This window comes from Erpetoichthys calabaricus, chromosome 10 (genome assembly GCF_900747795.2).
Source record: "Erpetoichthys calabaricus chromosome 10, fErpCal1.3, whole genome shotgun sequence".
Lineage (NCBI taxonomy): Eukaryota > Metazoa > Chordata > Cladistia > Polypteriformes > Polypteridae > Erpetoichthys > Erpetoichthys calabaricus.
In genome coordinates, this window is record NC_041403.2 from 66523591 (window position 1) to 66549555 (window position 25965).

Consider the following 25965-nt stretch of genomic DNA (forward strand, 5'->3'; position numbering starts at 1 on the left):
CCCATATGGACATGGAAAAAATCTTGCAAACTCTGGGATGCCCACCCTGGTCTTCTTATTGTGAAACAGCATCACTATCATTGCACCCCTGTGCCACTCATTTTTAATTAGATAAAATTTTAGAATGTATAATAATATCTCATATTTTATTGTTGCATCTTAATAGACTAAAATACAAACTCACTGGTATACTAAAAATATTTTTTGTTTGCTTCTTGGAACTTCAGAGCAGCTCTAAGTTTTTTACACTCTTTTTTTTTTTTTTTTTTGTTCTTTATTTCAACTTATACAATTTCTTGTATTAGGAATTTGGTAGTTTTCGCATACCCCTTGGGTATCATATATGAAATCACAATTAAGCTAGCACGTCAGTTTTTTAAAATACACATCACTGATGTTTTGACACTTTTGAATATCAATATATCAACACGATATCTGGAGTTTGGACTATGTCCCACCAAAATTGTTTTGATGTGCTTATTCTGAAAACAAACCAGAAGACTATACCAGAGACACGTTAAAGTATATTTATGTCAATTTACCTCAATATAAAAGTGAGGTCAGCGTGCCCAAAAATGTTGGAGGCACTCGCTTTTGCGCTTGTACTGCACATCTGCCTCTCTTTGCAAGAACCAACAGTAGTCACCCATCATGCTCGGAGTGAATTTTCCCCGATATCAGTTTTCCATCACCTTTATATCTTGATGAAATCTTTCCCCATGTTCATCTCTGACATCGCTTAGATTTGGTGGAAAAAAGTCGAGATGAGAATGTAAAAAATGTGTCTTCAGTGACATTCTGGCTCCCGTAAGTCAATATACCTTGAGCATATTCTCCACAAGATCAGTATAATTCTCTGCTCTGTGCTTCTGTGTTTTGGACAACCTGAACGAATGAGGGTGCTGATTCAGTTGGCTTCAGTTTCTTTTTGAACTCATCGTCAAGCATCAGTTCACGGATTTCAACAAAAAAACCTTCCTTAATTTTGGCTTCATTTTTCTTGAGACCAAACTTATTTCTTAATTGCTGAAATGCATCGCCTTTACTGTCTAGTCAACCTAGTTGTCCAAGACCTGGAACATCATAACTAAAAAATGGGATGTGCTGGACGAAAACGGTTTTCAGATTTGGAGTCAGCAAGTGAAATTTGTTAAAGTACAGGTGAAAGAATCCCAGTAGCAAAATGCTTGTTGACCACTGCTATCAATAAGTGCCAAGAAAAAGCATAATTTGAACATTATTTCTATCTTTTTTAAAAAGGAAATAGTAAAAAAAAAAAAAAAAAAACTTTACTTTAGTCTTGTGTAGAATCCTACTGAGGTTATTTATCACTGAATGTGAATTTCTGATTTTCTGTATCATCTTAAAACTTTGTATAATTCCTGAATTGTAAGTCTCATTCCAAATAAGACGTTCTGTCGGCTTGTTGTATAGCTGTCAATAATTTTAGACAAGCCTGTGTTCACAGAGAATGTGGTTTAAGTGAATTCCAACAAATGCTGGAGTTGTTTATTTATTTTTTTATTTATTAATTTTTATTGTAATCATTCCATACAAATAGATCAATTTATAACCAAACAAAATTGAAGACAAATCAAAACCAACCCCTGAGAAGGAGAGCTAAGCCAAAGGAGAATTGTTTAGGGCTTTTTAATAAGGCAACAATAAATAAAAGAAAGGGAGAAATAAATATATAGGTAAATAAGAGATGGAGAAGGGAATTAAATGCGGTAATAGTTATATCTCTTATTCTAAAATAATATTGATTAGATCCTGCCAGGTTTTGAAAAAATTTTGTACAGATCCTCTAACTGAGAATTTGATTTTTTCCCCAATTTCAAATAATATAAAACATTGGTTTCCCACTGACTTATCAGAGGAGAGTTAGGATTCTTCCAATTTAACAGAATAAGTCTGCGTGCCAAGAGTGTAGTGAATGCAATCACCGTTTGCTTGTCCTTCTCCACTTCAAGTTCGTCTGGAAGAACACCGAACACAGCTGTTAATGGGTTAGGAGGGATTGTGACCCCAAGGCTGTCTGAAAGACACTTAAAAATTTTGGTCCAAAATGATGTTAGTTTGGTGCAGGCCCAGAACATGTGACCCAGTGAGGCAGGAGCTTGGTTGCAGCGTTCGCAGGTTGGATCTTGCCCTGGAAACATTTTGGACAGTTTTAAGCGAGACAGATGGGCTCAATATATAATTTTTAGTTGAATAATTCTATGCTTTGCGCATATGGAGTGCGAGTGAATTCTCTGCTTTGCTACCTTCCACTCCTTTTCTGATATATTGATTAAGAGATCTTCTTCCCAATGTCCTCTTGGATCTTTGAAAGGTAGTGACTCTAATAGGCTTTTATATAATGTGGAAATGGTGTTTAATTCCTCAAAATTGAGCTGTATTTTTTCCAGCATTGTGGAGGGTGAGAGGTGGTTCTCTTGCAGAGGTGCCACAGATAAAAGATTTTCCATCTTAAAATGCTTTCTACGTTGGTTCCATATTCTGAACGAGTAAAGCACAATTGGGTTATTAGTATATTTGCGATAACTTGCATTTATTGGAGAGCAGAGCAGGGAGTATAAAGAAGTACTACAGGATTTTACTTCTATTGCGGACCAAGCCTGTGTATGTTCATGTATTTGTGTCCAGGTTTTTATGGCTTGTATGTTTGCTGCCCAGTAATAAAACTGAAAATTAGGTAAAGCCATGCCACTTATGCCATTATTTAAATAAATAATACTGACATTGTTGAAATGGTCATTTTATTTCCAAAAAATATGAAGAGGATAGTTACAGCAACTGCTCCAACCATATCTAAAAACACCGTCACAAAAAAGCCTCATACTGTATACTGGAAAGTGTGTGCTAAACTAATCTACTTGTTATCCTAACACAAATGGATTTGTTGTACTAAGAATTGAACATTCAAATGTGTTCTTATTCTTATAAATGTTCTTATTGGAATGAAAGCATTAATTATTTCTCTCTATTATAATAAAACAATCTTGATAAGACTTGATGTTCAAAAAGACACTTTAATGGCCCGCGAGACAAGGAAGTGAGACAAAAGGACAGCTGCTGTACAGGCTTTTAATAGATTTTTGCTTTTAAATGAATGATGCGCAGCGCAACATGCATATCACGCAGCACGCCACAAGCAACAGCAGCAAGCCAAATGATCGAGCATAGAGTAGGTAAAAAAATGTATTTGTTTCCCATTGTATCACCGTTTAAGTAGGGGTTTCGGAAGGAGCAACCGCATCTCCTTAGCAAGTGTTCAGCCCCCCTCTTCACAACACGAGAGGCAGAGATGCGAAGTGGCTGGTGTTGTGTGTGCCCCAGGGGGTGGCAGGAGGAATAGCTCATTCACTACAGCTTTATTACTGACAAATATCAAGAAATAAAAAATGATTGAAAATTAATGAAATGAAAATAACAATCTCTTTAAATTGTATATTCAGTTAACCAAACCCGGGGGTGGGCGAGCAAAGTGAGCAGGGGGCAGAGCCCCCTAGTATTTTTATAATATAAATATTTTCTTTACATATTGCAAGCTGTTTTGTTTTCCGTATTATTTTTGTTGCATTTACTTATCTTTATATATAATCTTCATTTGGATCTTGATCTTTGTTTGTCCACGAATTCACTGCCTTGTGTGGTGTTCCTGCTGTGTTCAGTAGAGGGCAGTAGTGATGGAGGAGGAGAGGAAGTGAGGGAAAGGATCATTGGACGAGGTTGGACTGTGGTGATTAAAGAGGATTGAACTAAAGGAGACTATGTGCTGTTTGTACTGGCTGAATACACAACACCTTGGTTGTTACTTTTGTTTACAAACACTGTCGATACCACTCTTTGTGTTTAGATCTGGCGTCGACACCGTGCTTTGTGTTTAGATCTGGCGTCGACACCTGCTTCGTTGTCGAGACTGCGGTTTTTTGTGTTTCTATCGACCGTCGTTGGCAGCACTTCGTCCAAATCGAATGTTCACCCACTTCTTGGATTCGGCAGTCAGAGTATATAAGTCGGGCACACTTCTGTGATTTTCCATCAGTTGGCGTTTGGAGTTCAAGAAAGAAGCATTGCTTCTTCATTACTCTTTGGATTGCCACAAAGCAACCTGCGAGATTAGAGAAAGGTTGAGAAGAGATCATAACAGGAAACGACAGCGTCATGAAAACGAGACGGACTGTGAACGGGGAGAAGCAGAAATGCTAAAGAACTGCAGGCCTCACTTGCCTCAATTAAGGTCAGTGTTCACGACTCCACCATAAGAAAGAGACTGGGCAAAAACGGCCTGCATGGCAGATGTCCAAGACGCAAACCACTGTTAAGCAAAAAGAACATTAGGGCTCGTCTCAATTTTGCTAAGAAACATCTCAATGATTGCCAAGACTTTTGGGAAAATACCTTGTGGACTGATGAGTCAAAAGTTGAACTTTTTGGAAGGCAAATGTCCCGTTACATCTGGCGTAAAAGGAACACAGCATTTCAGAAAAAGAACATCATACCAACAGTAAAATATGGTGGTGGTAGTGTGATGGTCTGGGGTTGTTTTGCTGCTTCAGGACCTGGAAGGCTTGCTGTGATAGATGGAACCATGAATTCTACTGTCTACCAAAAAATCCTGAAGGAGAATGTCCGGCCATCTGTTCGTCAACTCAAGCTGAAGCGATCTTGGGTGCTGCAACAGGACAATGACCCAAAACACACCAGCAAATCCACCTCTGAATGGCTGAAGAAAAACAAAATGAAGACTTTGGAGTGGCCTAGTCAAAGTCCTGACCTGAATCCAATTGAGATGCTATGGCATGACCTTAAAAAGGCGGTTCATGCTAGAAAACCCTCAAATAAAGCTGAATTACAACAATTTTGCAAAGATGAGTGGGCCAAAATTCCTCCAGAGTTATTGCTGCTAAGGGTGGCCCAACCAGTTATTAGGTTCAGGGGGCAATTACTTTTTCACACAGGGCCATGTAGGTTTGGATTTTTTTTTCTCCCTAAATAATAAAAACCACCATTTACAAACTGCATTTTGTGTTTACTTGTGTTATATTTGACTAATGGTTAAATGTGTTTGATGATCAGAAACATTTTGTGTGACAAACATGCAAAAGAATAAGAAATCAGGAAGGGGGCAAATAGTTTTTCACACCACTGTATACATATCTACTTATATATATATACAGTAATCCCTCCTCCATCGCGGGGGTTGCGTTCCAGAGCCACCCGCGAAATAGGAAAATCCGCGAAGTAGAAACCATATGTTTATATGGTTATTTTTAGAATGTCATGCTTGGGTCACAGATTTGCGCAGAAACACAGGAGGTTGTAGAGAGACAGGAACGTTATTCAAACACTGCAAACAAACATTTGTCTCTTTTTCAAAAGTTTAAACTGTGCTCCATGACAAGACAGAGATGACAGTTCTGTCTCACAATTAAAAGAATGCAAACATATCTTCCTTTTCAAAGGAGTGCAAAGCAAGCAGTCAAAAAAAAAATCAATAGGGCTTTTTGGCTTTTAAGTATGCGAAGCACCGCCGGTACAAAGCTGTTGAAGGCGGCAGCTCACACCCCCTCTGTCAGGAGCAGGAAGAGAGAGAGAGAGAGATAGAGAGAGAGAGAGACAGATAAAAAAAATCAATACGTGCCCTTTGAGCTTTTAAGTATGCGAAGCTCCGTGTAGCATGTCCTTCAGGAAGCAGCTGCACACAGCCACCCTGCTCACACCCCCCTACGTCAGCGCAAGAGAGAGAGAGAGAGAGAGAGGGAGAGAGAAAGTAAGCTGGATAGCTTCTCAGCCATCTGCCAATAGCGTCCCTTGTATGAAATCAACTGGGCAAACCAACTGAGGAAGCATGTACCAGAAATTAAAAGACCTATTGTCCGCAGAAACCCGCGAAGCAGCGAAAAATCCGCGATATATATTTAAATATGCTTACATATAAAATCCGCGATGGAGTGAAGCCGCGAAAGGCGAAGCGCGATATAGCGAGGGATCACTGTATATATATATATATATATATATATATATGTAATTGTGTTGTCACTGTTATGAGTGTTGCTGTCTATATATTATATACATACATACACACACACACATATATATATTATATATATATATATATATATATATATATATCTATATATATATATATATATATATATATATATATCTATATATCTACACATATACATATATATATATATATACACACATACATATCTATACATATATACACATATATATATACATATCTACATATATCTAGACATACATACTGTATATACATACATACATTGACATATATATGTATATATATGTATATATATATCTACATATATATATATATATATATATATCTACATATATCAAATGAATGTCAACCTTTTGTAGGGTCTGTCCCTGAGACTTATTAATTGTAATTGCGAAGCAGAGCCTTAGTGGAAATTGGAGGCGTTTGAATTGAAATGGGAGATCAGAGGGTATAACGGGGATGCGAGGAATAAAAACTGTCTCCCCTGAGCCACCGCCAGTAAAAATAGATGCCTGAATGAGGTTCTTTTGCAGACACGTGACCTGAAGTCTCGTGCCGTCACAAAGTTTCAGTGGCTGTACGCAAATCCACAATCGGTTTCATATTGTTTTCATACCTTATCAATTGTGTAATGTGTTTTTTGAACAGGTTTGATTCATCGAAGTGATCACTCCTGCTGCGTTCAATCACTTCACGTGAGCCGCTCTCTTGTGTGATGTTGCGATGTCCACGGGTTTATTTAATGTTAGCTAAGACCCGGCAGTTAAAAGTTTCTCGCTACAGCAATTTTAACTCTGTCACAAAGTGATCCAAACTGCCGTTTATACCTCGTGTCTTCTCATTAAACTTGTATCTCACGAATATGGCATTGCAAACGGCAGCGGGTTAGTTCACGTGCTTACATGGGAGGCGTGATGACGCGATATATTTTGATATATATCAAAATACCCGCGCTTCGCAGTGGCGAAGTACTGCTTTAAAATTTTTATTAAGAAGAAAAGTAAACCTTTTTAAACTGAGGGAAAATTAATCAATAATTATTTGTTATGGATCTCTTTGTATAGCACGTTGTCAGTTCTCCCCTCTGGTTGTAATATGACCAAGCTGTGTGCTGAGCTTACTGTTGAGCATGCAACGTACAGTTGGCCATGTGAAAAGCAGTCCTGCCTCAAATCAATGCCAACCTTTTGTAGGGTCTGTCCCTGAGACTTATTAATTGTCATTGCTAAGCAGAGCCTTAGTGGAAATTGGAGGCGTTTGAATTGAAATGGGAGATCAGAGGGTATAACAGGGATGCGAGGAATAAAAACTCTCTCTCCTGAGCCACCTCCAGTAAAAATAGTTGCCTGAATGAGGTTCTTTTGCAGACACGTGACCTGAAGTCTCGTGCCGTCACAAAGTTTCAGTGGCTGTACGCAAATCCACAATCGGTTTCATATTGTTTTCATACCTTATCAATTGTGAAATGTGTTTTTTGAACAGGTTTGATTCTTTGAAGTGATCACTCCTGCTGCGTTCAGTCACTTCACGTGAGCTGCTCTCTTGCGTGATGTTGCGATGTCCACGGGTTTATTTAATGTTAGCTAAGACCCGGCAGTTAAAAGTTTCTGGCTACAGCAATTTTAACTCTGTCACAAAGTGATCCAAACTGTCGTTTATACCTCGTGTCTTCTCATTAAACTTGTATCTCGCGAATATGGCATTGCAAACGGCAGCGGGTCAGTTCACGTGCTTACATGGGAGGCGTGATGACGCGATATATTTTGATATATATCAAAATACCCGCGCTTCGCAGCGGCGAAGTACTGCTTTAAAATTTTTATTAAGAAGAAAAGTAAACCTTTTTAAACTGAGGGAAAATGAATCAATAATTATTTCTTAAGGATCTCTTTGTATACTATGTTGTCAGTTCGCCCTTCCAGTTGTCATATGACCAAGCTGTGTGCTGAGCTTACTCTTGAGCATGAAATCTAACGTGGTTTGTGCCCTTCAGAATGAAAACAGTTTGCATTCACCTTTTTAATAAAAGGCGAGCTTTTAAGCCTGAGAAATCACCCCGTAAATGCACACATTTAATTGCACATGTGTTAATATGTATGCTTACACAGTATTAAAAGACACTCAACAACGTCATTTACCTTTGTTCCCGCGTTTGATAAAAGGCGAGCTTTTAAGCCTGAGAAATCACCCCGTAAATGCACACGTTTAATTGCACATGTGTTAATATGTATGCTTACACAGTATTAAAAGACACTCAAAAATTAACGTCATTTACCTTCGTTCCCGCGTTTGACTCGTGCTGTAAATCTCTTCCTTGTTTTTAGTTCACGTGATTACGTAGGAGGCGTGATGATGCGATACGTGACTCCGCCTCCTCCATTAGAGTATATGGACAAAAAACAGGTTCCAGTTATGACCATTACATGTAGAACTTCGAAATGAAACCTGCCTAACTTTTGTAAGTAAGCTGTAAGGAATGAGCCTGCCAAATGTCAGCCTTCTACCTACACGGGAAGTTGGTGAATTAGTGATGAGTCAGTCAGTGAGTCAGTCAGTGAGGGCTTTGCCTTTTATTAGTATAGATCATAATGCTGTGCGACGAAGGGCCCAGTTCACGACTGGCAGCCACGTTTAAACAGGGAGCCCTTCACAGACAACTTTAACACGCGCAACGTAGTTGGGCGCACATGGCTAGTATACTATAAATTGCATACTGTTTTACTTTTAATACTGTGCTAAACTGTACATAAATTTGAAGTAAGTTTCATAAAATAAATTCAATTAATAATGATGATGGTAATTATGATTACTATTGTAAGGAGAGAATGGTGGCAAAGTGTAGTGCTGCTGCCTTATGAACCAAAAATCCTGGGTTTGAATCCTGTGCCCGGATGTTTTTTGTGTGATGTTTGCATTCTCTTCATATGTTTGTGTGGGTTTTTCTTCAGGTACTCTGGCTTTCTTGCAACCACCCCAGACATGTACAGGTTAGATTAATTGGTGATTCCAAATTCTCTCCTGTGTGAATGTGAGTGCAGATGTTCATGTAAGCCACAGCTGTTTCCTGTCTGAAGTAGATTAGAATTATTATTTTTTTATTCTATAATCTGTTTATCTCCTTTTGAGTCATAGGTTGTGGTATCTGATGCCCTTCAAAGTGGCAATGGGTAATGGCAGGAACTAATATTGGATGGAGGACAGTTAACTATATATTATTATTATTAGTATTATTATTATGAATAATAGTATATAGTATTATTATCATCATCATTTATTTTTAAGCCTACCTAATACAGTTTACTCAAGTATGATTTTTGGACTTCTAACATATGTCCTGAAATGTGTGTAAAAAAAAAAATAAAAAAAAAACAACAATAAGGAGAACTTAAAAGGGCCATCAACATTTATGCTGTTTATTACATGATATAGTCCTTTAGCAATACCATTCTTAATTGGGACTTAAATAATAGATGATCACATTCAAATGCTGCATTCTTACTGCCAACTTTATTCATTTCTTAGTTCATGATTGATACCTATTTATTATTTTTGATGCCTTTGACTTTATTTTTTTATGGAGAGAATTCCACATTATATTTGAACAAAAAGAAATTTCATTGTGTGGAAAAAAATTGAGCACTTATTTTAAATATACAAAAGAGTAAAGTTAATAAAAGGTATGGATGAAAATTAATGAGCAAATAATATGAAAAACTGAACAAATTTAGAAAATGTGTACAAAAATACTTTAATATTGGCTGAATTAGCTTTGCCTTGTCAAAGCAAAGTGACTTCAAGAAACATTTTTTGCTTGCACTCAGTGATGCTTGTTATAATTAAAGTGAGCCAGCTGCTAGGATTATGAATTACAGACCCCGAAACCTGAAAATCCCAATAAATAAGCTCCTCGTGTCTCCTTTCTGATTGGAGAAATGGCAGCCTTCCTCCACACCACAGCAGTTTACTGCCAGTCTGACTGATGTGGCCAGTCACTCCTACAAGTAGAGTCTAGACTCCATTGCCTCTTTTTCAGTATACTTTCCCTTCAATTGCTATCTGCATCATATTCTATTAATAAATATAAATGAAGACAATTTAAGTACAAGCATTTACAGCTGCTAAGGGTAACACATTTCTGTCTTTTATTCAAATCTGTTGACGCCTTATTTTCAATTGCAGCATTCAGAAATGCCGACATGGATGGCCACATTTAATGAGACTCAGTGTGAAATTGGTGAATTCTAGCAGCTGCTGCATAAAGTATTATGGTTTTCTGCCTCATACACTACAACAGAACTGAAACAAACAAGTTTCCACAGGGGAAATAAAGCAGGCACCTGACTTACACAGTATGATGTAGTCTCCCAGATGTGCTTTAATAAGGTAGTGACATTTAATCGGATAAAGGGAACTGTAAAGTTGAAGTAACTTAAGTGGCTGCCTCTTTCATTATATGGTGTTATTAAAAATACTCTCACCACTGTAGCAAAATAAATGTAAAGAGGTGTGTGTCGTTATTTTCTATCAGCAGTGTTAGCAACAGAGCACAGAGTGCTGCTGGGTGTTTTTTTCATGGTACATTATATACAGTAGGGCTATGTGACTGAATGTTTTACTATTCATTATTTGAACAACACAACAAAACGCTTAATGTTATTCTTTTAAGTGTATGATCTAGACCTAGGCTTATTGCAACATTTTGTCATTACCAAACACTCAAATATTTTGTATGTATATAACGACTTTTGTAAGTTGCCTACTTCCTAAAGATTTTAATAGATCGTCAACAACATATAATATTTACTTATTCCCAACAGTACTGAGAATGACAAGAATAATACTTTAATATTAGATTCACAAATAAAAACTAAACTTCTCGCTGAATGTGGAATTAACAACAATCTGTCCCTCAATGTCAGACAAAGAAAGGACCTATAGACTCTAAAGATTTAGGGGGATCAGGTTTCTTTGGAAGTGAATGTAGTTCCTGTACAAAAAGTAAGTAGCTTTAACTCCTTAGGGGTTCTGCATTACTGAGGATTCCTCCAAACCAACTATCTTACATTGCTGTCACACAAGTGTGATTAAGAGGCAGCTAAAGGGCTTGAGTAATTGTAATACTACATCAGACCAGGGGGGGCCGGAGTGTGCTGACTGTCTCTCAGTTCTTTGCAGACCATTCCCGGGAAATCACACCAGGTTCTGGTGCCTCTGATGATGTCACTTTTGGTCCCGGTACCTCTGATTACATCAGTTCCGGGCCTGATGGCTCTGATGATGTCACTTCCAGTCCAGAAGATGTCACTTCCGGTTCCGGCATAGATGACAGCATTTCCTCCACCAGCCCTTAAAACCTCCATCTTACCTCCACGTATTCAGTTCTGTTTTAGACTCAGTCTTGTAAACTACTCAATCATTTTCAACCTTTTGCAGCCAGGATCATAATATATGGCTGCCCCAAACCTTTTTGACTGTCTGGAGTCTTTGTGACATGCTAAATTCTACATTTGCACAATGGAGAGCATGCTGACTAGCTGCGCCATGATCTGGCATTGCTTTTATACAACAGCTAATTGCAAGACCCTGTAGGAAGTGTTTAAATAGTCCAACTGATCACGGGAGTCAAGATACAATCCACAAAGGGCATTCACATCAAGAAACAATGGAAGAAAGCATGCTCCATCATCTCAGATTCCACACTAGTCAGTAACAAACTGTTTGTCAAACTCTTATCTACCATGTGACGTTATACCACTTGATGACATACCCAGAACACTTACAAAGAAAATTTGATGTCAAGCTATTAAACTGTTAATTCACATCCAGACATTTCATTGTCTTTCACCAAAACTCCATTACGTAAGCACCTGCAGTACCAATTCAGTTTCTGATCATTGTGTATTGTCCAATTGTTAATTACTCTGTCTCATACAAGTTGCAAGTTTACTCTTATTTTTAATTGGGAATAGGTACATATTTATTTATTAGTTTTTATTTGTCATTGCGCCTCTATTTAGTACTTTGTGTGTTCTCTCTCATTCTGCTGAGCACTGTATGGTCACCTCATGTTTTTGCAACAGAGGGACTAACAATAAATACTTTTCATTGTAGCATAAGATATAGTGACAATAAGCTAAAAGATAAACTAAGTAAAATTATCCTAGCAAAAAAATCAGATACAGTGATAAAATGCACAGTGCAAAAAAGTGCCATAGAGTAGATATTCTAATAGATAACCCACAAAATCATAACCAAAAAAGAGACCAACACTGCTCAAATATATTCATCTACAAACCAAAGCTCACAGGATGTGGTCTTATTAAAGTAAAAAAGGACCCACTATAACCAAACCCACAATAACAATAGAAAGCTGGGAGAGTTTGGTGCTTGGAAGGGGTGAGACAATTTGTAGCAACCAATGATGTATGATACAATTACATTCCACACTACATTGTCATTGTTTTTTCATTCTTCATATAAACCGTTTGTGCTTCTAGTTTGCGTTGCATTACTGCCAAAGACATGTTTGAAAGATAGAGAGAAGGAGAGAAAGAATGAAGGAGATGTAGAATTAGTATTAAGGAAAGGTGTAACCTTTTCAGATAGTACAAGAATTTACTCTTAAGTGCTGGCTTAAGTGTGCCCATCAGAGTTACCAAAATGTTAATCTGCAGTTATGATGGGTCAAAATACACACCTTCTAGGCATATTTTAGACTGGCAATCACCATGGACATGACGTTTATATTTGATGACTATTGAGGTGAAACATATAAACAGAACAACAAGTAAAATTAGTAACTCAATAACTTAACTGAATTGGTATTAATAATAACATGCAAATAATTATAGAAAAAAGATGTTGACTGATTGAACCAGTTTGTGTATTATCTTACATTCCACCATCTTATATTATCTTGTAATACCCATCTTTCCACCCCAATGCATTTCTTAATATATACAGTATCTTTATATTGAATAATGTACTGTATTTTTTCATACGCAATCTACTCACATTTTACCAATGTGCCATTTTTTTCTCATATACAAAACTAGCAGGAATACCCAGTGGTCTGGGGTGGGGGCACCGACTACATTTCAGAACATTATATAGCCTATGGTATTTCCAGGTACAAATAGGAAATATGTGCAAACTTTGGCAGAGAAGTTCAGTAGCGAGGATCTGCATACTGGACAAACACACACAAACATAAATTTTCAATCACAAACACACACAAACAAAAATTTTCAATCAGTCTTTTAATCTACTTCTAAAACATGTACCTTGTTCTGTACAATCTCAAAGTGTGTTCAATATCAGTAGTAAAGAAAATAGATAATGGAGAATCAGCTGATGAAATATAGACAGTAATGAAGTCTTACATCAGAGCATAAAAGAGCATAAAAGCAGAAATAAATTTAGGAAACTGTAAGGCAGATCAATACATACATACATACATAAATAGGCATCACTATTTGCTGATGAAAGCTATGACTCTCCAAGTATCAGACTAAAGTATATTCATAAAGGAATAAGAACATTCTAGTCTGTGATGAAAGTAAATAAGCAGTTATAGAAAATGAATGGCTGAAAAACCACACTGGCACAGTATTTATTTATTATTGTGGCTGGGTGGCCTAGTGGATATAAAATACAAGGCTGCAGGTACAGCAGTCAACAATGATTCTCTTCATGACTCTGAGTGAATGACAATCCAAATGTAACTACTCTATTACAGTATAAATGTCAAGCATCATGGGATGATGTTGGTTATGAATGCTGCTGCACATGATAAGGTTTATTTACTTTAAATATAAATATAAACCTACCGAGTAAAAAGTATACTATATCAGCAGACTTTCTTGAGTGGATATTTTGCAACCTCATTAGTAAAGAACCATTAATTTTCACATTTTATACAAAAAAACATAATATTGTATATATGCATAAGGATGAAAATGGTAGTCAATTAACTTCTCATCCAAAGACTTAAGCAGACATTTGTTAATACCTAAAACATGGAAAAGGGAAATCATCCTAATTTATCTTTACTGAAAGCTTCTGGTGCAGCCAGGCAGAGCTTGTTCAGTTACAACAAATACTAGCTTACTATTTAGAGGAGTGAGTTCCGCTTTGAAAAATTGTACAATTAAAAGAAGCACTATATATGATCTTATTTTAAATTAATGTATTTCTATGACATATTGCCACATAGAGCCAAATGGAATTGTTTTTCCTTATAAAAAGACAGAGACACAATCTTAAGACAGTAGTAGAACTGCAAGAACAACATAGAAACAGAGTATCAGTGAACAAAGTGACTGCTACTGTAATCAACTGATTTTTTTTCTTTGTGACTAAGTCTAAAATATGGGGTACAAAAATAATTAACAGATACCTCAGAAAGTAATATTGTTAATGAAGCAATACATGTATTAAATATGTAAAACATGCATACTATTGCACATAAATCATCTTTCTGAAATGAAAACTAGAAATTCCCAGGTAGATCTCATGCTCATAATGCTCCACAAACTCATAGCTTGGTGCTTCTTATTAGTCATTCATAATGTCAAAATGCTGAAAGCACTTATTTATACTTCAGCAAACAAGACACTAAGATTTCTAACTATGGTATGAGAATGACAAACATTTTCTTAATAATAGATATTTTCATCATAAAAAACTCCACTTCACTAACTGATTAGTAATTTACTATATGATACAGTACTGATCTACAATGTTAAAATTAAAAAGACAAGTGTAATCTCCATTACAGATCAACAGGATTAATTGAATACAGTAAATTAATGAGACAGGCCAAATCTTTCCTTCATCTTCTCCAATACAGTGTCAGAAGTGTCAGTAGCCTATTCTAAAACCAGTAGGCACAAAGCAAGAGTTAATCCAAAATGCAACCCCAGCACATTACGGAGTACAGTAATGCACCCACCCACACTCACACAGAACAATTTGGAGGCAACAACAACTGACCTTACTGCATAGGCTTTTGAGAGAAAAAGGAGTTCATTGAGCAAGCCAAGTCATATACAGTCACCTACTCTAGTGTATTCTAGTATCCGATAACATTATATTAGATGAAACTGCAACCATAAATGCACATTTCATGCATACTCATACAACAGAAGACTACAAATATTCAGATAGTAGTTTTTCACAGAAATCTGTTTTACATTTTCCTTTGTTATTTGGGAAAACATATGTTAAAAAATTAAACAAATCCATCATCCTCGCATTTTCTAATCAACCTAATTCACTTCAGGGATGCAGGAAGCCAAAGAATATTCTGACAGCAACGGATACAAGGTAGCTTTCAATTACTGGACATACTCATGCACAGACACATGACCAGATTGGAGTGGTCATATAACTTAATACGCATTTGTTTTGGGTTTGACAGAGAATAAGAGTATAGAAAAAAAATACATGCAATGAAGCAAACAGTAGAATTTACAATCTCCACAAAGACAGTGCCTGAACTCATATTCAAAGCAAGGACTTCTGAGGCAAAAGTGATATCCATGCCATCCCAAAATTAACAAATAAATGCAATCAATATAACAGATTGTACATTTGATCTTAATTTTCTGTTGTTTGTTTTTACACATACTTATTACACATTATACCGTAAATCAGTATGGACAATTACAGAATATTGTTTTAATTTATAAAAGTGGAAAATACTGCATATTTTACATTACATTACACAATATTCATTGCATTGTGATTAACACACAGTTGCTCTGATAAACACTCAAAAACAAAGTAAACAAGAATATCTATCCATTTATCCATTTTCTAAACCCACTTTATTATGAGTAGGGTCGCGGGGAAGCTGGAGCCGAACCCAGCAAGCATAGGGTGCAAGGCAGGAACAAACTTTAGATAGGGTGAACACACGAACACATGCACGCGCGCGCACACAAACACAGAGGCTACGGCCAATTTAGCGTTCCCAATCCACCTAACCTGCATGTCTTTGGACTATGGGAGGAAACCTGAACATCAGGTGGTAACCCACACAGACACGGGGAAGTCAGAAAACAAGAATACATTTGATATTAAATGCATAAAAAGATAAACAACGAGCACAGATACTAAGAAAATTACTTCAAGAAGTGAAGAATTCATTTTAAATTATGTACTATACAATTAACAGTGACCAGTATATTTTATTGTTGAAATTATTTACTTAAAGAGAAAACGGAACAGAAAATAAAGCATAAATTTCACTTCATAAGAACAAAAATAATGTAAATTAAAACGTATTCACTTTAAACTTTCAGTTACTCTGGCAACATATAAAACCATTGTTTGTGTGTTGCCGTTTGGTGGCTCAAACTGAATGCTTAAAAGGACACAAACTAGAGAAATTGGCTGAAAATGCAAAATGAATAATGTATAACATCGATCATCTTTTTCAAAACAGAAGAAGCCAAGCAGTCAAGTCTCCGCCGATTGCTAAAGCATTCCTTTTATTAACAGCCATCGATTGAGAACGTAACTTCTGAGGAGAGAAGCATGCCTTTTAGTACATTAAGATATTACCAATCTTTCACTTCCCGTGTAATGACTTAGTGCCTGTCCTAAACGTATTAAAAAAAAAATCTAACTTCGCAATTGCACAGAGAGACAGTTATACCAAACGCTTGTAAAACTGTTTAGCTGATGAAGACCACACCTGATTTTACAAAACTAAAGGCAAAGTAAGAACAACACGCAACCCTTCAACTTTTAACTTGCATAGGACGCACGCTGTCCAATAATTTTATATATAACGTATATTTCAGATGTGAATACTGTTCATTGTTTTAATGTATTTATCACAATAAAAAAAATTCAATTTTCTAAAAGTGGAAACTCGTCAGACACATACGATTAATGTAAAACATTGTCTTTTTGATTAAGCCTTTGTTTTTCATTGTTACTGCGATTTATTTTCCACAATATGCGGACATTTTCGTTACGGGATATTAATTGTTAAAACGTAAAGATAATTCAGAAAATAAATCTCTAGATTATTCCGATATATAAACTCATTGTTTTACAACATTGCAGTATGGATATGAATTAGATAAAGATCCGTTAGAAGACAATTATGTGAATATTGCAAGCGCTGTTTCTGGTTTGTAATGGAAAGTCACAGTGTTAATACAATGCAAAGCAGAATTCAAAATTCCCGAATTGCCGATAACAAAGCAATTTCAGCACCACACGTCATGGACAAAATCTGATATTCCGAGGAGAATAGCATGAAAGCTTAAAGGTAACACAAACAAAATAACAAGATGCATAGAGAATCGATTAAAATTTCTCGAATGCAATCTAAACTGACAATTAGCACACTGCGGTTGTTTACATCAGGTTATCTTAGAAAATGTCTCTTTCATTTCTTTTCTTATGAGAGCAGTCATGTTTTAACGGCATCAGACGCACCGCTGTATCCACCCAAACAGAGGTAGGTGGATCTGAGCCAGCAACATCCCTCCTTAAAACTGACGAAAATGCAAACACCTACCGAACATGTGGATATGTCCCTTGGTAATGGGGTTAAAACTGCCACACGACAGCAAAATAACATGCGTTTTGTTGGTTTCGGTCATGTTGGAATACGGTCGCTGTTTTTTCTGCTTAAACCCAGTGCTTCTTTCCTTGCTCCTGAGCCTTGAACGTCCGCAGTAAATGAAGGCGAGGTTCTAACTGAATCGTACTGCTGCTCCACTGCTGTTAGACTCTTGATGCTGAGCTCCTCAGCCCAGACGCAATACGTCACTTCCGGATGAGAAAACACTTTGAGAGAGCGCTTTTTTTGTTTTGTTTTTTGTTTTGCTTTGATAACACACATGATCAAATATTGCTATCATAAATATAAATTACCGATTTAACCTGTTGTATGACAAATAAACATGTATTTAATTAAATAACATTTACGTGTTAAGTTATATAAAATTTCCACCTTGTTTTGTATATTCTGTGTTTCAGTTGTCTGAAAAAGCATCCCAAACAACAGTGTGTTCTCTTAATTGATTTAGCGATTCCCCACAGGACTTTGTAGAGTTTGCATTTTGTCATTGTTTGTAGGTTTTCTCTGAGGGTTCTTAATTTTGTCCAGTTCCATATGAAACCTTATGATGATTATAAAATTAAGAATACTTTAGACATGTGATTGAGGTTGACCTGCAATGAATTGGAACCTCATGCATTCCGTTTGGGTTACACTTTTGCCATTCACTGTAGATAGATTAGGGTCTGGATAAACCATATCAAATAGACTGGAAAATTAATGCATTCATTTTATATTCTATTTTTCAGCATAGAGTTAACTTGAATCTATTGACTCTTGCCTTCACAACCCAGAATTAAGCAAGTTCAGTAATGGATGAATAGATTGGTGGATGATATATTCCTTTTATTGAACAACTCCGCTGGACTTTTTCCTTTTCCCTGAATCTGTGTGCTAAACTATACCTTAACCTAAACGTTAATAAAGTGCAAATGTAATTATTGCATATACTGCACATTAAAAACAAAACACTTAGCAATTACGCCATTGAGAAGTAAAAAATTTTTTTAACAAATACCACTGATTATTAGATGAAAGGATAAGCCTGCTTCCAGGAATAGTAGAACTGTATTGTCATTTAGAGCTATATATAATGAAATTGTCTTGTAGAGTCAATCTTTAAAAACCTTCGATTGAGATCCTGTAACTGTGACAAACTGGGAAGCACATAAATTATTCCTGTGTTAAATATGGGTTAATAAAAGTAATAAGACTCTTGTTATACAAGATATGCTGTAATGGCATTGACAATATTCATCAGCCAGGGATAAGTCAACCATAGTATGAGCTCGCATTCCACCACCAGTGTCAGGGGTGCCTATAAAATCGTCAAGTTTGCAATGTCACAAACTGGACTCCATTTAGTGAAACAAAGCCAAGTGTCTTTTAAGGAGAGTGAGCCACCTATTCTAAAGAGCCATGTAAAAAGCAGAGAATCCATTCTGGCGCTCAATGCCAACACTACTTTGGTGTCAGGAGTAGGTACAATAAGACTCACAATCTGATTTAGCAAGTGTGGAGTGCTGCAGAGACTTCCATGCACCTGCTTGGCTCTTCTAAAGGAGTTGCTGGAGAGTCTCAAGGGTTAGTTCTGGGATCCTGAGAGCGGTTTGCAGTATCAATACAAGGAGGAAGACATCTGAGAGATTGCTGTCTCTGCAGTTCCACCAATGCTTCTCCTAAAGCTTAGGTCCAGGGTGCACAGATGGTGGCAGACTCTGGTTCAAGTAGCTGGAAAAAGCATTAAAGACTGAAGTTTCACTGACCCCAGGTGAGCCATGTGAAGCAGGGCCAGTAATAAAACTGAGCAGGCAAAAGATGAGGGAGACTGCAGAAGCACTACAGAGTCAAAATGGAGGGAGAGTCTCAAAGCTGAGACCCAGACATGGAGCAATGTATTCAGTGCCAGTTCAGTAAAGGAAAACAATCTAGAGACTAGTATATCTGCAATTCCTGACATGGAGATGCACCTGCTAACTTGTAGTCAACAGATCACCACAAAAAAGTGGAGTGTTTAACACCTCTGCTGCACAGGGTAACAATGCAATACACAAGGTTATTGCTGTATCACCTACAAGTGAATCACTGCTAATGTATTCTTGTTATCGGCTGCATAACCCCAGCAGAAACAAAGACCACACTGTCATTTTGAAGAGTTGTGTGCCATTTCAAGAAGTTAGAAGCAGTAGCTGGGGACAGCAGCTTTAAAGAGAGGGCTATGTAATGTCACTAACAAGTTGCATCAGCCAGGGATAAGTCACCCATAGTATGATGTTGCATTCCATTACCAGCGGCAGGGGCACCTTTAAAAACAACAAGCTTGCAATGGGAAACAGAATTCCATCTACTCATGTAACCTGTATGTGTGTGTGCTAGACCATCAATTATGTTGTCTGTTAGGCTTTTTATTTCTCTGAATTCACTGTCGGAATCTTCTTTATTTATTTATCTGGTTTGTACATTGCTATATACTGTATACCCTGCCATTCTTTCTTATATTCTGTAAGTGCCTTGAGCATAGGAAAGGTGCTATATAAATAAAATGTATTATTATTATTATTATTAGTGTGGCAAAGGCAAGCAGTGCAGTTAAGGATAGTGAGCCATCTTGATGGGCCAAGTAAAGAAGAAAAGAATCAATTCTGCCACTCACCTCCAGCACTACAATAGAAAAACAAAAGACAATGAATGTAATGAAAACTATCAAACAAGCAAAAAGAATATTGTCAAATATAAAATGTCTCCAAAAATAAAACCCTGATTTTTAATAAATCCATCCATCCATCCATCCATTTTCCAACCCGCTATATCCTAGCTACAGGGTCACGGGGGTCTGCTGGAGCCAATCCCAGCCAACACAGGGCAGGAACCAATCCTGGGCAGGGTGCCAACCCACCGCAGTTTTTAATAAATGTTTGGTTCTGAAATAAAAATATAAAACTAAGACTTATTTAAAAATCATTATTTTTTTACTTGATATTATATTAGGCACTGCCAATAAAATTTGTGTTAAAATATTTAAAAAACATTCTAAATCAAACAATATCTTCAGATGAATATTAAAATTAATTTTATTTTATTTTTATAGGACAGTATAGTGGCACTGCAGTTAGCATTATATCCATCCATTTTCCAACCCGCTGAATCCGAACACAGGGTCACGGGGGTCTGCTGGAGCCAATCCCAGCCAACACAGGGCACAAGGCAGGAACCAATCCCAGGCAGGGTGCCAACCCACCACAGGACACACACAAACACACCCACACACCAGGGCCAATTTAGAATCGCCAATCAACCTAACCTGCATGTCTTTGGACTGTGGGAGGAAACCCACGCAGACACGGGGAGAACATGCAAACTCCACGCAGGGAGGACGCGGGAAGCGAACCCAGGTCCCCAGGTCTCCCAACTGCGAGGCAGCAGCACTACCCACTGCGCCACCGTGCCGCTGTTAGCAGTATATAGTATTATTTATTCATTTTGCTTTATAGAAGACTTTTGATAAATTACCACATGAAAGCTAAGTGGTCAAACTAAAAGAAGTGGGAATTCAAGTGGGTACAAAACTTGCATTAACACAGGAAACAAAGAGTTAATATGCATAAATGGTGTGGACAATAAATTACACAACAGGCTGGTAATGTTTACAGGTAATAGTAAGCTTAGTGGGAAAAGAGATAATGTAGAATCAACTAAATGGTTACGGAGGCACTTGGATAGCATGCAGGCTTGGACAGATTTGTGGCAGATTAAATTTAATGTAAATAAATGTAAATGTAATGTATCAGGTATAGAAATGTTAGATTTGAATATACAGTGGGAGGCCTGAAACTTGAAAGTACACCTTAGAAGAAGGACCTAGAAGTGACAGTGGACTCATTATTCTCTACATCAAGACAGTGTACAATGCTGACCCCCAAAAGATATAACAAATCAATAATTAAAAAAAAAGAAGATGAATAAGATGCTAAGTTATATATCATGTGGTGTGGAGTACATGTCAGAGGAAGTTATATAACGCACTAGTGAGGGCTCACTGTGTACAGGTTTGGTTTTCCATGACAAAAAAATATGTTCAGTGGAAGCACTAAAGAAATTCCAGGAGAGAACAAAAGAGCTGATTCAGTATGGAGAGGTATGAGCTATGAGTAGAAACTGAAGGAGATTAACCTTTTCAGTTTACGCAAACATACAGTATAGTTTAAGAAGTTAATATTGTCAAAGTATGTACAATTAAGGAATTTGAACAGTGGAATTGTTACTTAAAAAAAACATTCTCCAACAACAACACGGGAATACGTCTGAAAACTTTTTAAGGGCACAAATATTAGATTTTTTTTTAATGGAGTGGTTCTCGTCACAGTTGTTATAATATTACGAAGTTCAGAAGACTGCACTCCAGTCCTGAGTGCCATTATTCTGTGGAGCTGGCACTTTCGCTCCGTTTTTGGTTTTTTTTCCTAGTTTCCGTACAGAGGCTAACTAAAGACTCTGTATTAGCTTTAGCTATGTATGACCGAATGTGGTTGTGTGTGACTATGTGCCTTTCCCAGGGCCGGATTAAGACAAAATTGGGCCTGATGCTGCAACGCAAAAAAGGCCTATTTTTTCTCACCATCATTGCTGCATGTGCATTCGATACTCATTCATCTGTTTTCATCTGGGCCTGTTTCAGGAATGGGCCTAATGCTGCAGCATCAATAGCACCCACCTTAATCCAGCCCTGGCCTTTCCTAGAGTGGCTCCTGTCTTGCACATAATGTTGAAGTGATGTGTTTTATGAACAGAAGTCGCATTCTTGGAGCTGTACAATCGGTGCCAACAGAGCTGGCTCTAGAGTTACGCCCTAGGAGGCGCCAAAAAATTGTTTCACGTAGGTCGCTGATTCTCGGTTAAAATAAAACAATATTTTTGACTTTATTTTATATATGTGTGTGTTTTTGTTATTTTCTGGCACAGACGGAACACTAGTATTCAATTGAAACTTTGGTTTAAGTCCGATTTAGACTTTTTTCTAACTTCACAATTATATGCCGAGTGGCTAACTATGAATGGAATATGCAATATTAAAGAATGCGTTCTAAAAATTAGGTGGAAATGTTTTGGGCAAGCATGAACTGTGCATAATTAAGGATGGTTATAATAAGCATTCATTTAATCCCATTATTATATAATTTATCATTTTAATAACAGTGTAAGTCATGTTTCAAGAAAACCCATTCGTCATCATAACCGGATTTAGAACACACAAAGTAGTAACAATTTTCCAGCAGGTTTAAAACGGTTCACGAATGATCTTTGCTTTTTTATGGAGTAAATAAAAGTTTTAAAGGGTCAACAGTTGTGTCTTTGCTTCAGATACAGTATTGTTCTCACAGGTTACCTGATGTAGATAATTAGTGTTTTTGTTAATGAAAAAGAACATGGTTAAAGTCATAAAATCACACTCTCCAATTCCAATGTGCACACAGTTTATTTATTCTGCTTTAGAACTGCTTATAGAAAACAAGCACATGTCCTGGCCTGGCTGTGAGGTGTCATTACCTGATTTAAACACGAGTCATTCCCAACCTTTCTACACTCTTCAAATTAATGGTTCTTTAATGGCACTTAACGGTTCTTTAGTCTGAATCTTCGTTGAGCTATTGCTTGACACGCACCATTTCATTATGGGTTCTTGAACATTGTGCATTGCCCTTTGAAAAATTTCCTAATATGTACAAACAAGCTGAAATCTTTATTGTATGATAGACTACCTGCAGGACACTAACAGATTAAGACAACTTGGAGTTTGCCTTTGCTATTATGTATAGCAAGAGTCCTTGTAAAATCCTGACACATTGGTATTTTATAAATCTATTAACATTTATTTGTGGTTATTTACTATATGGACCCTGTTATGAATCTAAATAAATAAAGGATCTCTCTGGATCTATTAACATTTATTAATGATTATTTACTGTATGAAGCCCATTACAAATTTAAATAAATGAAGGATCTATCTGGAAGCTTTATGTGGATTGCTCTTTTGATAAGCAAAAATGGTTCCCTTATGGCATCATTCTGAAGTACCACTCTGTCACCTTTATTTTTAAGAGTGTATCTGTGGGAATTATTCCATAGAACCGTGCTGACACAAGTGCAGTTTAAAGCATAGCTTTCAGTCTTCCTCTTTCGTCTTCTTTCTGCTGCTCCCATTAGGGGTTGCCACAGCAAATCATCTTTTTCCATATTTTCCTGTCCTCTGCATCTTGCTCTGTCACTCCCACCACCTTCATGTCCTCTCACACCAAATCCATAAACCTCCTCTTTCTTTTCCTCTTGCCTGGCAGCTCCAGCCCTAGTATCCTTTTCCCAACCCAGGACTCCTCTGCACATGTCCCTACCAACACAATCTCACCTCTCTGGCTTTTTCTCCAAACTGTCCAACCTGAGGTGACCATCTAATGTACTCATTCCTAATTCTGTCCATTCTAATCACACCCAATGCAAATATTAACATTTTTAACCCCACATCTAGTTCAGTCTCCTGTGTTTCAGTCAGTGCCACCGTTTCCAATCCATATAACATAATCTCACTACTGTCTTGTAGACCTTTCCTTTCACTCTTGCTGATTCCGTCCTGTCACAAATCACTCCTCACACTCTTCCACTTATTCCACTCTGCCAGCACTCTCTTCTTCACCTCTTTTCCACACTCCCTGTTACTCTATATCGGTGACTCCCAACGTGGAGCAATTAGATTTTTTGGGATGCAATTTGAGCATGTAGGTACATTAAACAATTTATAAAATGAAAAAACAGAAATTCACAGTTAAAAATGATAGAAAAAAATAAACAAATAATTTTTATTTTTATTTTTTACAGAGACATTTATATATTTATATAAACATAGAAGGGATGGTGAAGAACCCTTTAATTTTTGATTTTACAACTGGCTTGGGTTTTTCTACTTAGAAATCATTTTTATCATTAAAATAATCCATCCATCCATTTTCCAACCCGCTGAATCCAAACACAGGGTCACGGAGGTCTGCCATTAAAATAATATGAATTGTAACAATGATTATAAAATTTTGCAATATAACAAAAATATAAAATGATAAAAATATTATTGAAAAAGCTGTCATTAAAGTTATTTTATATTTATGAATATCATGTTTCTTATTATATGTTTTCAAAACTGTATTTGCTGTATTTTCATATTACTTCATATTATGTTATTTTTTTTTAACAATTTCTTAGTTATTTCTTTGTCAGTACTTCAACTATCCTTTCTCTCTTTTGTTTCCATGTTCTTTGGAAGCTTGTTTAGACCAAATTAATGACATTATGGGCTTCCTCCATGTTAGTAGGAGTTCACTCTTTCAATATAATAATAAGAATAAGGTATATGTTACAGTGGGGGACATCATGATTTTAGAGGGGCCTATGTGGGGCATGGCCAAAAAAAGATTGAGAACCACTGCTCTATACTGTTGATCCCAAGCAGTTAAACTCATCCACCTTCACCAACTCTACTTCCTGTATCCTCACCATTCCTCTGATCTCCCTCTCATTCACAGACATGTATTCTGTCATATTCCTACTGACCTTCTTTCCTCTCCTCTCTAGAACATATCTCTACCTCTCCAGGGTCTCCTTGACCTGCTCCCTACTCTAGCAACAAATCACAATGTCATCTGCAAATATCATAGTCTTTTGTCTAATCTTGTCTGTCAAGCTGCCCATTACCACTGCAAATAATAAAAGGTGTAGAGACGATCCCTGATGTAATCCCACCTCAACTTTAAATGCACTCCTACCATAGACCTAACCACTGTCTCACTTCCCTTGTACATATCCTGTACCACTCTTACATACTTCTCTGCCACTCCCAACTTCCTCATACAATTCCACAACTCCTCTCTAAGCACCCTATTATATGCTTTCTTCAGGTTCACAAAGGCACAATGCAACTTCTTTCAGCCTTCTCTTTACTTCTCCATACACACCCTCAGAGCAAATATTGCATGTGTAGTGCTCTTTCCTGGCATGAAACCATACTGCTGCTCATCAATCATCACCTCCCTTCTTAACTTATAGCTTCCATTACTCTTTCCCATAACTTCATGCTGTGGTCATCAATTTTATCCCTCTGTGGTTAGTATAGTTCTGCACATCACTCTTATTCTTAAAAACCAATACCAGTATACTTCTTCACAGCTCCTCACATATCCTCTCACTTTTCAAGATTGCATTAAACAATCTGGTTAAAATCTCCACTGCCATCTCTTCTAAACACCCTTGTGCTTCCAGAGGTACGTCATCCAGACCAACACTCTTCCCGTTCTTCATCCTCTTC

General features: G+C 37.0%; 1 protein-coding gene across 1 annotated transcript in view; it reads right to left on the reverse strand.

Annotated features, from left to right (window-relative positions):
* nmnat2 (nicotinamide nucleotide adenylyltransferase 2) overlaps positions 1–17809 on the reverse strand; it is a 367363-nt gene extending 349554 nt beyond the window's left edge. Inside the window, exon 1 of the mRNA XM_028811343.2 lies at positions 17577–17809. Within this exon, the coding sequence (XP_028667176.1) occupies positions 17577–17661 (85 nt within the window). The 5' untranslated portion in view covers positions 17662–17809. The remainder of the gene's footprint in view (positions 1–17576) is intronic.
* Positions 17810–25965: the final 8156 nt, after the last annotated feature.